The 12,500-nt window shown below is 45.4% G+C and overlaps 1 protein-coding gene across 1 annotated transcript in view; it reads right to left on the reverse strand.

Moving 5' to 3' along the window:
* Positions 1-12,500, reverse strand: part of LOC134455290 (trichohyalin-like) — a 201,079-nt gene that overhangs the window by 99,506 nt on the left and 89,073 nt on the right. The window contains exons 16-20 of the mRNA XM_063206311.1: positions 11,965-12,207; positions 8,513-8,743; positions 7,174-7,404; positions 6,082-6,204; positions 5,525-5,809 (exon numbers count right to left, since the gene is read on the reverse strand). Of these exons, the coding sequence (XP_063062381.1) occupies positions 5,525-5,809; positions 6,082-6,204; positions 7,174-7,404; positions 8,513-8,743; positions 11,965-12,207 (1,113 nt within the window). The remainder of the gene's footprint in view (positions 1-5,524; positions 5,810-6,081; positions 6,205-7,173; positions 7,405-8,512; positions 8,744-11,964; positions 12,208-12,500) is intronic.

Here is a 12,500-nt window from a genome sequence, read left to right on the forward strand (position 1 = left end):
AATATATTCCTTTTGAAGAGAACCGTATAGGGCAGTGTTACAGTGTCTGTCACAAGTGTACATAATGCATCGGCATCATTGGCTCATTCAATACAACATGGTACTAAAAACTAGACTGCATGTGCAGTCGCCTTCGCCTGCTTAAGGTATATCCCCGAAACGCAACGCTTCCTACCACTCCCGTCCACCTTTTCATAAACGTATATGATAAATACAAAATATTAAAGAAATATATTTAATATCTATACATAGATCAATGACGTGCATAGGCTTAAAACCAAATGACTATTGTGAAAATGAAGCAAAAAATGGGGCAAATGGTAACACTGTTTTAATGGTTCACTATTACAGTGTATATACCACATTAGGTACAGTGTAATAACCATTGTAACAATATTTAATACCATGTAATACCAGTGTAACACCATGTACCAATTTTGTACTACATCATGTATTTTTGTGTAAGTGGTATTACATGGTATTGCATATTGTTACACTGGTATTACACTGGTATTACACTAGTATTACATGGTATTAAATATTGTACACTGGTTATTACACTGTACCTGGTATTGCATATTGTTACACTGGTATTACACTAGTATTACATGGTATTAAATATTGTTACACTGTACCTAATATGGTAGATTCACTGAAATGGTGAACTGTTAAAATAAGGTAGTACCGGGCAAATCAATCCACCCAGTCAGAAGTTATGGGCCAAATAAAAATTCCGCCGTTTTGAAACTGTTGACCTCCAAACTCAAATCAGTTCATGAACCTACCCTAGAGCATTAACACACCAAATCTGGGACAAATCCATCCGACTGGTCAGAAGTTATAAGCCAAACAAAAATTCGGCCATCTTGAATTCAGCCATCTTGAAAGTGTTGGCCTCCAAACTCGAATAAGTTCATGAACCTACCCTAGAGCATTAACACACCAAATCTGGGAGAAATCCATCCGACTGGTCAGAAGTTATGAGCCAAACAAAAATTCGGCCATCTTGAATTCAGCCATCTTGAAAGTGTTGGTCTCCAAACTCGAATAAGTTCATGAACCCACCCTAGAGCATTAACACACCAAATCTGGGAGAAATCCATCCACCCAGTCAGAAGTTATGGGCCAAACAAAAATTCGGCCATCTTGAATTCAGCCATCTTGAAAGTGTTGACCTCCAAACTCGAATCAGTTCATGAACCTGCCCCAGAGCATTCACCCAAAAAATCTGGGACAAATCCAAACATCCGTTCAAAAGTTATCGCGTTAACACGAAAGACCTTACGCGGCGGCGGCGGACGCGGCGGCGGCGCACGCAAAACCATTACATCCCCGACGCTCCGCGTTTCGGGGATATAATGACAGGAATGAAGGACAATTGTAGTTTTGGTCACAGATATCTATAACTGAATGAACATAAATAGAGCAGGCAGCGTATTGAGGAACAACAGTATTTGGGTTTCTATTCACTTCTTTCACATCCGCTATGCACATGAGCAATATTGGGGTATGTATCTGTATGTCTCCAATTGTAAGGGGGAATTTACAAGATTAGCTAGCATAACTTTTACGACTTCCTGTTGGAATGGTCAAAATGTGCAATAAAAAAGTTGATTGGAAAACCACTTTTTGGTAATGGTAGTTAAGAGACCTGTCGAGTGCTGAAACTAATGAACAAATGGGTGACTTACAACAAAATATTGGTGTGAATAATAAAAAAAAACTTCATAATGACAGTATATGATGGTTGAATTGATTTTAGATATTTCATAGTCGATTGCCTCGGTCATTCATCATGCACTAACCACTGTCTTTGTTTCATTGTGCCTCTAATGAAGCCTTTAAAGTTGCCGACAGTAATTGACAGCCAAGGACTCTAATACCCTTTTTTTCATCTCTGCACATATGCACCCAGCCTGTAAATTTCCTTTACTAAGCGCTTTAAGAGTTAACAAAACCAAAAGCGAAACCAGATGGCCAAAAGAAAATACTGGACTTCAAGTCTTCTCTAGTTTTGGGGAAGCTGGACGGCAAGGCTCTTGAAACAACATGGCCACGATGAAAATCTGTGAAATCAAGTTAGATAGCAATCCATGAAGACAATTAAATGGAAATCCACACAGTTGATTATACAAAAAAACACTGTGAGGACACACCAAGGAGTGATGCGTATCCCGACTGGGCTCAATGTTGAATATTTACATACTTCTGCTAATTCAAGGATTTCCTACAATTTCCAAACAGCAATTTTCTCTCAGCAATTTCCTCAACATTTCCACTGAAGAAAAAAATGCAATGTTCTTTCAGTATGATTTGTGAAACTAAATATAATTTAGTCCATGAGGGACTAAGATGCTGTGTAACAGGAAGTTGGACTTTGTACGATACAGTACACTGTGTGATAGTTACAGTAAATGATATATTATACAGTGCATATACAGTGCACACGTCTCTGTGAACACGCTACATCCCAAATGACTGTAATTATCATGTTCAACATACCTCATCCCAGTACCTACAACATCTCCGACACTAGTGCTACCAAGTAGTCTTTGGCATCAACATCATTATTACTCTCCATTGGTGATGAGCTTAGCGTGTTGTTTAACTTCTTCCATTAGCAACAAGCATGTATAATGTATAGGGCAGTACAGTGCAGGGCAGGCCTTTTAAAAGGGTGTCTTAATGCATTCCACATTATTAAAACATCCTTTAATAAATGCCAATGAGCTATGATGACCTGACAAGCAAGGTGGCCCCATTAACGAAGACACACCCGTCACCCCCCCTCATCTTGTAAAACAAATGTTGCACGCAATCGCGCAAGGCGCGGGGGTCACCACACACACACACACACACACACACACACACACACACACACACACACACACACACACACACACACACACACACACACACACACACACACACACACACACACACAGAATGTGTCAGATTCCCAGCCGTTTACGGTGGTGCCTGCTGGTGACTTGCCTGTGATTGGTCGGCCTCCCTTCGCTTGGCACGGTGCCACTCTGGGCTCGTCTGCGCTTCATCATGCGCCCGCACGCCTCCCGATAATTTGAATATTTAGTGCCCCCTTCAGGTCTTAATTGGAGTCAATTGGCGTCTGGCTGGCATGCTTTTCTTAGGCATTAATCCCGAGCTAATTTGTTTCTGTCAGTCTAATGAGAGGTGCGTGTGTGTGTGTGTGTGTAAGTGTGCAAGCTGTGTGTGTGTTTGAGCATGTGTGTTTGAGCGTGTGCGTGTGTGTGTGTGTGTGTGTGTGTGTGTGTGTGTGTGTGTGTGTGTGTGTGTGTGTGTGTGTGTGTGTCTGTGTGTGTGTGTGTGTGTGTGTGTGTGTGTCTGTCTGTGTGTGTTTGAGCGTGTGTGTGTGTGTGATGAGACGATGGGGTTAATAGGTAATCACTGGTGAGAGAATCCCACCCTGTGAAAAGGCCAAGGAGCGTGGTGCTTAACACATAGGCCTCTTTAACAGTCACCTGACCCTGCAGAGAGAGAAGCTAACCTGAAATTCCCTCAGCCAAGGCGAGGCTGGTGACAGGTGACAGGTGGGCTACAAGGAATGGTGGGCGTCCTTGTCTGTTGTCACCTGCTGCCAGCAAAACAAACACTCAACATGGCAAGGCCAGTCACAGAGGATGGCAGGAGGTAGGCTGTATGATACACCACACGCACACACACGCACACAGATATGCACACACACATTCACACAGACACACATGCACGCGCACACACAAGCCCACACGCCCACACGCACACACACACACACACACATACACACACACACACATACAAACACACACACACACAAACGTACACACATACACTTGCGCACGCACGCACACACACGCACACACACGCACACGCACGCACACACACTCACGTGCGCGCACACACACGCACGCACACACAAACACACACACACAAACACACACACACAGGCACACATGCACGCGCGCACACACACACACACGCACACATGCGCGCGCACACACACACAAACGGACATGTGCACACACCCTTAAGGGTAATGGGGAGGATAGGAAAAAAAATAGTCCAGGTGAAGATTGGCTCAAAGTAAGTAAAAAAATAAAAATGTGCAAGAGTTTCTGTTATGCAAGACCATTTTTTTCAGAGCCTGCAGGGAGTAGGCTGCCAATTTGACATAAACAGAGGCTTGCATATTCCCTTGTGTGATATCATTGATTTGGAAGGATTCAGAGATTCCTGTCTGACAATGTGGGAAACAGAGAGCGAGAGAGAGAGAGAGAGAGAGAGAGAGAGAGAGAGAGAGAGAGAGAGAGAGAGAGAGAGAAAACAAGAGAACGAGAGAGAGAACGAGAGCGAGAGAACGAGAGATGCATTTTCTAAAAGACAGGGCTCAGCTGAAACTCATTTAAAGCGATGACCCTCTTAAGCGCTGCTGGCAACGGTCGATAGCCAAATTTACACAGATGGTAGGTGTCCAAAATCCATTAGTGCCAAACACAATGTTTGTCTACTAAACTTTGAGGGGAAAAATGCATCTTCTTGACTTGTTAAAAAAAGGAATGAAATAACCTTGCGTAGTTATGGTACTGAATAAGTTTCTTACACAGTTCGAAATCGATACTAAGGCTGCGGGCTTTTAATGTCCAGTTCTCTAAAGTGTTCTGATTGCTGCCATCTCCTCCAGCAGAATCAAATTAAATCCATTTACATTTATTGTCAAAGGCTCCCAACAACAGACGTAAGAATTTTAACTGCCTTTACACCCTCAGTAATAAAAACAGCACGTGACTAAAGTTGCGGTTACTTAGAATTATGTAGTCCTGTGGTGGAGGACCTGCAGCAGTTATTTAGTGGAGGGCTGTGAGAAGACTGCAGTGCTGTCTCTTTGCTTACATGCTTCACAGTAAAAACCCCACTGTATGGCTGGGTGTGCATCGACTGCTGTATGAATTATGGAAAAATTATAGGAAATGAGAAGTGATGTTGCTATAAAATAAAGAGAACAAAAGCAACGTTAAACAGTTAGTGTGGTATACTAGAGAAATGGATGTATTTTGCATTTATACTTTATTGTTCCAAGTTACATATAGTTGTAGATGCAAATTACTGTATCTTCAAATAGCATATTCACTTATATGAAGAAAAGTACTTGAGTCATCAAAGTAGTTGTTCTATGCATACTGTAGTGCTGCATTTTACCTGTTTCCCACAAGATAAACCTTGCGGCTGCTTTAGTCTGACTTGGCTAGTTTGGATGCTTTTGCATGACTGAGAGGGCAGTTTGGATGCCTTTGTATGACTTAGAGGCTAGTTTGGGTGCTTTTTTAAAGGGCTTTTATGCCTTTATTTCTGACAGGACAGTGGAGGAGAGACAGGAAATGAGTGGGGAGAGAGAGACAGGGAAGGATCGGCAAATAACCCGGGCCGGAATCGAACCCGGGTCGCCACGGCAGGGCCCTAGTTTGGATGCTTTTGTATGCCTTGGCTCATTTCATTGCCCAGTCCTCACCTGGTCCCTGTGTCCACTGGTGCCGTGGGCCAGAGAGAGCTGCTGTTGCAGCTGTCCGCTCTCCTGCTGGTGCTTGCTGAGGGCGTTCCTGTGCTCCGTCTGAAGGGCGGCCAGCGCCAGCTGCAGGGATCGCGCCGCCCGCTCCTGCTCCTGCCCCTCCTGGGTCTTGTGGCGCAGCTCCGCTCTGAGGCCCGCAGCCTCCTCGTGCAGCTGCACCAGGAGGCTGTCGTTCTGCACCATCCTCTGGGCGTGCTCCTCGTACTGGGTCCGCAGCAGGGTCACTTCCTGTTCAGAAGGGCCCCGGTGGTAAAAGCGCAAAGCATGCTGGGATATGGAAACACTCTTTGGTTTACGGAGTTACGGTAAGACCACCAGCGCTTTATGCGACTCAGTGGATATTTTGTCTCATTTTACTTCACATCCTCCAACCCTAAGTGCTTGATATAAAATCCATCTAACTGGTGTGTAAAAGTAGGAATACTAAACCTGAAATAATGGGAGAAACGGAAAAAGAAACTAACGACCACTGAAATGGCAGTATACTAGGAGCTACGTACCTTCTGGTAGAGATCACGTTGCCTGCCCTGGGCTTCGTAGTCGTCATTGGGGTGGCTGTGACTGAGCCGGTAGGCGGTGAGGTCAGACTGCAGCTGTAGGCATCTTTTCTCATAGTCAGCAATCTGTAGGGGGGGAGCAGAAATGTACGTACGTACTTCAGAAAACAGCATGCATGGCTAGATGCAAATTAAAAACGCCCTGGTGGTGGCAGAGAGCAGTCATCAGCTGGGGATCAAGCTCTAGACAAGGTCAGCAGACGCCATTTATAGACAGTATATGCAATTATGTCATTAGAAACATTTGCACGCTTCTGCATAGTGGAGGCAGAGAGAAACCCCCTATGGATGTGGGTGCATGCAGACGTTTTAAGAAATACTAAATAATAAAAAGATATGAACGTTTGCAGATGCATTTTGGAACTTACTGAGGCATTAGAGACGCAATTCTCCAAAAAAGACCCCAGAAAAATCAAACTCATTACTGAACGTAATAAAGTATAAAATACAGTCATTCTTCAAATCGGTAACTCTTTTATAACGCACAAATTAAATTTGATTTGATTAAAATTACATTCCGCCGGTCTGACCTTGTAGGCAGCAGTTAAGTTTCGTACAAATTAAATTTCTCCCGCAATAAAGATGATTCATTTGTTGCCAGCCATGGTAAATATCCCCGGCGAAGAGGCGAAAGCAAAGTGACGTGGGTGGGCCCCAGCTTCATTCATCTTGGGCCATAGGAGCGTAGTGCACATATACAGCACAGACTCCAGCCATACACAAGGCAATAAATCACCACATGCATACGAGATTACCAGTCGGACATCGTTAAGACATTACATGGGATTACTGGAAATTAACATTTTGGGGAGTAAGAAAAAAAAGAAACTAGGTGCTTACATTGCTTTAGTGTCATCCAGTCATAATTCGATTCAGCATTTTCCGGAAAAATACAAAATGAAACAAAACAAAAAAACATATTTGACAGATGTGTATTTCAACTGCTAATGCAGTAAGCATGCTTGGATTCCTCTAAGGAGATGTCTTAACCGGGTTAGTTAACCAGGGACAAGACAGGTGAGGTACCCAACGGACCTGTGCCTGTCTGTGGTCCAGGTCCGCGTGGAGCTTCTCGACGGTGCGTTCTGCGCTGGAGAGGCGTTCCCTGCTGGTGGCCAGGGCGGTCAGGGCGGACTGCAGCTCGTCCATCAGCTGGTCCAGGGCCTCCTCCGAGCTCTCGGCCTGACGCCGCCGATCCTCGCCGCGCTCCTCAGCACTCCTCAGCTCCTCTCTCAGGCCGCTGATGACTGCCTGCGCTTCAAGGACCTTTCATAAACACACACACGCACACACACAGACACACACACAGGTGTGCGGACTCACACATGCACACACACACACACACACACACACACACACACACACACACACACACACACACACACACACACACACACACACACACACACACACACACACACACGGGCGTGAAGGATAAGAGACAAGAGAATGCACCACAAGTCACATAACCTTAGCCAAGAGAAATCATCTGAAAATATAAAAACACTCTCGAGAGCCCCAATGCGAGGGTGAATAACCTTCATGCATGAGATTCCATGAATCCATCAACACACAAGCTGAAGAATCCATAACCTCCTTTCATGCTATTGACAGCCACTGGTATCTCAGTAAGCCCAGGCATCTTGCCTCCTCTATTTACACATCAAGTGGCTGGCGGACGGAGCTTCTACGGGTTCGTGTGTGTGTGTGTGTTTGTGTGTGTGTGTGTGTGTGTGTGTGTGTGTGTGTGTGTGTGTGTGTGTGTGTGTGTGTGTGTGTGTGTGTGTGTGTGTGTGTGTGTGTGTGTGTGTGCGTGTGTGTGTGTGTCGACCAGGGAGTGTCAGCATTCAAGCCAGTTGAAGGCAAAGAAAATAATCAGTAAGTTGTTGAATCCTAATATTTTAGGATCGAGGACCGAGATGGCGGCCACTCAAGATATTGAACATGGCCTTCGAGACAGTCAAGTGAATGGACAAGCCTCGCCCTCTGACCACACTCACAAGTAGTGGAGATGGATTGCTCACATCACACCATCTCCATTCATAATAAAGGTACGTACGTACATATAACCTCCATGCCACAGAAAGAAAGATACTTCACAAAGTAAAACACACACACAAACATACACAGGCACACAGACATACGCACAGACACATAGACACACAGAAACACACACACACACACACACACAGTACAGACACACACACACACAGTACAGACACACACACACACACACACACACACACACACACACACACACACACACACACACACACACACACACACACACACACACACACACACACACACACACACACACACACACACACACACACACACACAGTACACACACACACACTCACGCCACACACACCTGCGTCCTGGAGTAAGACGTTTCCTCCTCTGAGGTCTGCAGTTGATCCTGGAGCTGCTGGACCTTCTCCATGGCCACCGTGTACTTCTGTTTCAAGATGGCCGCCATGGCCTCCTGGTTCTCGCTGGTGGCATTAGCGACCTCCACCTTCTGCTGTAGGACCTCACACTGCAGCCTCATAGAGGAGAGTTGGGCCTCTAGGGCGCTTTCTTTCTCCTGATGGTCCTTCACCTGTTGGGATACGTACATACGTAGGCACAGGTGACTGAGATTGACATGGTGCAAATGGGTCTTATGAGTGTGGTGTCTATAAACTTTAACATGTACGTAGACACAAACAGAGTTGAGCGAGCAAACACACACACACACACACACACACACACACACACACACACACACACACACACACACACACACACACACACACACACACACACACACACACACACACACACACACACACACACACACACACACACACAGAGTAAAAAACACACACACACTATAACTTAGCTTTTGGTCTAATAAAGCAACGCGGCACTGTTCACAGCAGGTCTCCCGATATTTGGGTCATTGAGAGCGACCGGGAGCACAATGGGGATAAAGGCAGAGAAAAGGTAGGAATGATGACACGTCTCCTGAATAAACCCCTTTGAGCGTGAAATGCTATGAAATGCGGTTAGGGCGAGACTCTTTAAAAGAACCAACATACCAAGAGGGAACTTAATGAAAGCAAATGGGAAAATGTGATTAACCCCGAAAAAGTTTATTACAAAGGATTCCCAGAGAAGGAAACTATTTTCTTTAGAACCGCAGAGGCCCCTCCTCTCCTCTCCTCTCCTCTCCTCTCCTCTCCGCTCCTCTCCCCGGCTCCAGGCCCCAGGGTGATGAGGCAGCCCTTGGAGCCTGTGGTTACCAGGCAAATTGGTGTGAAGCAGTGGTTTTGAATTAAAATGAACAGCGCAAACTTGGCCTGCTCACTTGCTCTCTGTGTCTCTGTGTTGTTGGTTGCTATGTTTTGGAGTGCAGAAATGAGTCATTTTTTTGTTGATGTTCATGATTTGCACTGGAAGCCTTTTGATCATATTTTTATGGAATTCATTTCAGGCGCAGAGAACAACAAAATAGAGCATAATGTTTTAATCTAACAAGACATTTCACCTTTCAAACTTCGCATTGCTTGATGAAAGAAGTGGATTTTACAATATAAATACATAAGGGCGGTGAAATCCTGAAAGCATCAGGGCACAAGATGACTCCAGGACCAAGCCAAGGCCTTCACCCTCTGAACTGCAAAGCGAAGAAGCGCGGCTCTGTCTTACTTAAAGGCGGCGCAAACGGTGGGGATTTCTAAATCCTCCCTTTCAAACGGGAAGATAATAAATAGAAGAAAAACGAAAACCTCTGGAATGTAAACCATCGCTAAAAACAGGGGCTGACCACTATGGTGGAAAAACAGGCCTAGCCCCACTGCTCTTCCCTGGCCTCACAAGAAAAAAAAAAAACACTGAAGACTTAAGCAAGGAGACCAGGCACAAAAAAAAAACGCAAATGGCATTTCCAGACATTTCCGTGGCCCGGCATACAAGTAACCTGTCCGCAAAATCTGACTTTGGGTGTTGTGGGAGATGCTGAGGAGTGGTGCCAAGCAGCAGTGGCGGTCAGAAGCTCCCCTGTGACCAGTGTTGCCAGATTGGGTGGTTTCCCGCCCGATTGGGCTGCTTAAGGATGACTGTCTGTGGGTACAAATGGATTTTGGAGAAAAACTAATTTGGCCATAGAAATCAATAGAATTGGGTAGGATTTAGTACTTCCAGGCGGGTTTTGAGCATTTTTTGGACTGGAAATCATCAGCCTCATCTGGCAACCCTGCCTGTGACCCCCTGATAAACTGCCAAGCAGAGCACCATGGGCCACGCTCCTGCAGACACAGGGCCTCTAATCAGGGAGCCACACGTAGGGAATCATGCTTAGGAATCAGTTTCTCTGGCGGGCATTCTTCTAAGACACTTGAAGATACCGCAATCATCATCGAGACCAAGACCATGACCTCTATGACCGTGGGGTAAGAACCAGGACAAATGGAAAAAGAGAGGGAGAGAGTGTGTGTGCAAGGGTGTACACACTCACAGACACACAAGCACGCACGCACGGACGCACGCGCGCGCACGCACGCACGCACGCACGCACGCACGCACGCACACACACACACACACACACACACACACACACACACACACACACACACACACAAACACACACACACACACACACACACACACACACAGTCACAACCTCTGGGTCAAAAGCTCACTAAAATTGGAAAGGATACCATTAGGATAAAATGGTAATATGACTATAATGTTTTAATGTCCCCATTTCAGAAAACTTCTATGGACATACTATTTTATTGCGGGGAGGGCACCAAAGCTGACCCGACGATTCTGTCTGGGGTCAATTTGATAACAGTCCTTTTCATTCGGAAATGGCAGCGAGAGTGCATAATGACTTTGATGTGCTCTTCCTTTTGGCTTTCTCCGTGACCTTGTGTACCCTCGTGATCACCCCAGCAGATGGAAGGGAAAAAAGACAGGAGGACGAAAAGCAAAAAGAGAAGGGAGAAAAAAAAATAACTCTTTGTGACTCGAGTGACGTGTTTTGTTAATTCAGACACCCTTTTATGCTGTGCTATTTTGTGCATCTTATAGTATCACATGGTGTGTTTCACCAAAAACCTAATGAATCCAGTCCCCTTGGTCCCAAAGGAGTACTATTGTCTCGATTGGGCCAATCTGTATCATGCCAAGTGCACTCGGCTTTGGAAACTTTGAAAATCAATTAAGCACTTAAGTGTCCCCAGTAGCCCAATTACTGTAGGGTGCAACACAATGCGCTGGGTTTCAAACCTGTGTGCGCCCACCCATGTTCGACTTCAGTTCACCAAACGAGCACCGAATGATGCCCTAAAAATAATGCATTTCTCCAAGAGGCTCCAGGACTAAGCCCCTTTACATCACCAATTAACAGTAATTTCTGCTTCCAACCCATTCACTGACCAAAAATACAACATGCTATTGTAATTCCAGTTAAACTGTTTCACAGCTTGACACAGGGCCAGATAGGAAACTTCATCAAATATTACTTTGACATGTCCCTAAAAGATTATGTGTGCAATCTAAAAACTGGAATGAAGGCATCACATGTAAATTTCGGATCACCAAAATCTATTCTAAGCAAACTACTGATGTTGCTAGTCATATGTTGCGACTGTGTCAACTCAAAGACTTAAGTAACATACAATTTCAGCAAGTTCATTTCTCTCCATTTTCTTGGCCTGGAAATCGAGACGGTCTAATTTGTATTCACATACACTTACCAAAGATGTCTTGCTGACATGAGAAAAGTATTTTTTGCTTTCTCAACATATTTTTTCCTCATTGAGTAATGATTACCTTGTCGAGGGCCTGCTGGAGCTGTGTCTGGGCGTGGGAAGCGCGGCCCTGGAGCTTCTTAAGGGTGCGGTGGTGCTGCGCGGCCTGGGCTCGGGCCTCCTCCAGCTGGCCACGCGTCTCCTCCAGCTGGGCCTGGAGAAGGGAGCACCTCTGGCTCCAGCGATCCTCGTCCACGCCATGGGTCTGCTTCAGGAGCTCCAGCTCAGAGCGCAGCGCGCACACACAATCAGTCTGGCTCTTCAACTGGAGAGAGAGAGAGAGAGAGAGAGAGAGAGAGAGAGAGAGAGAGAGAGAGGCAGAGACAGAGACAGAGACAGAGACACAGACAGAGACAGTCAGAGAAACAAATAGAAAATGAGGGGTAGAGAGACAGACTCATCGAAAGGAATATAGAAAAGAGAAACAGGGAGATTATCAATTAAGGTCATCACCCAAACCAGGAGAAAAGATACTTGCATGCGCAAACTACTAGAAGAATGCAGGCTGAAGAGAGAGGGTTGAGGGGAGTGATGAAATGTGGAATTTTTCAAGGCCAA

The sequence above is a fragment of the Engraulis encrasicolus genome, chromosome 9 (genome assembly GCF_034702125.1).
Source record: "Engraulis encrasicolus isolate BLACKSEA-1 chromosome 9, IST_EnEncr_1.0, whole genome shotgun sequence".
Lineage (NCBI taxonomy): Eukaryota > Metazoa > Chordata > Actinopteri > Clupeiformes > Engraulidae > Engraulis > Engraulis encrasicolus.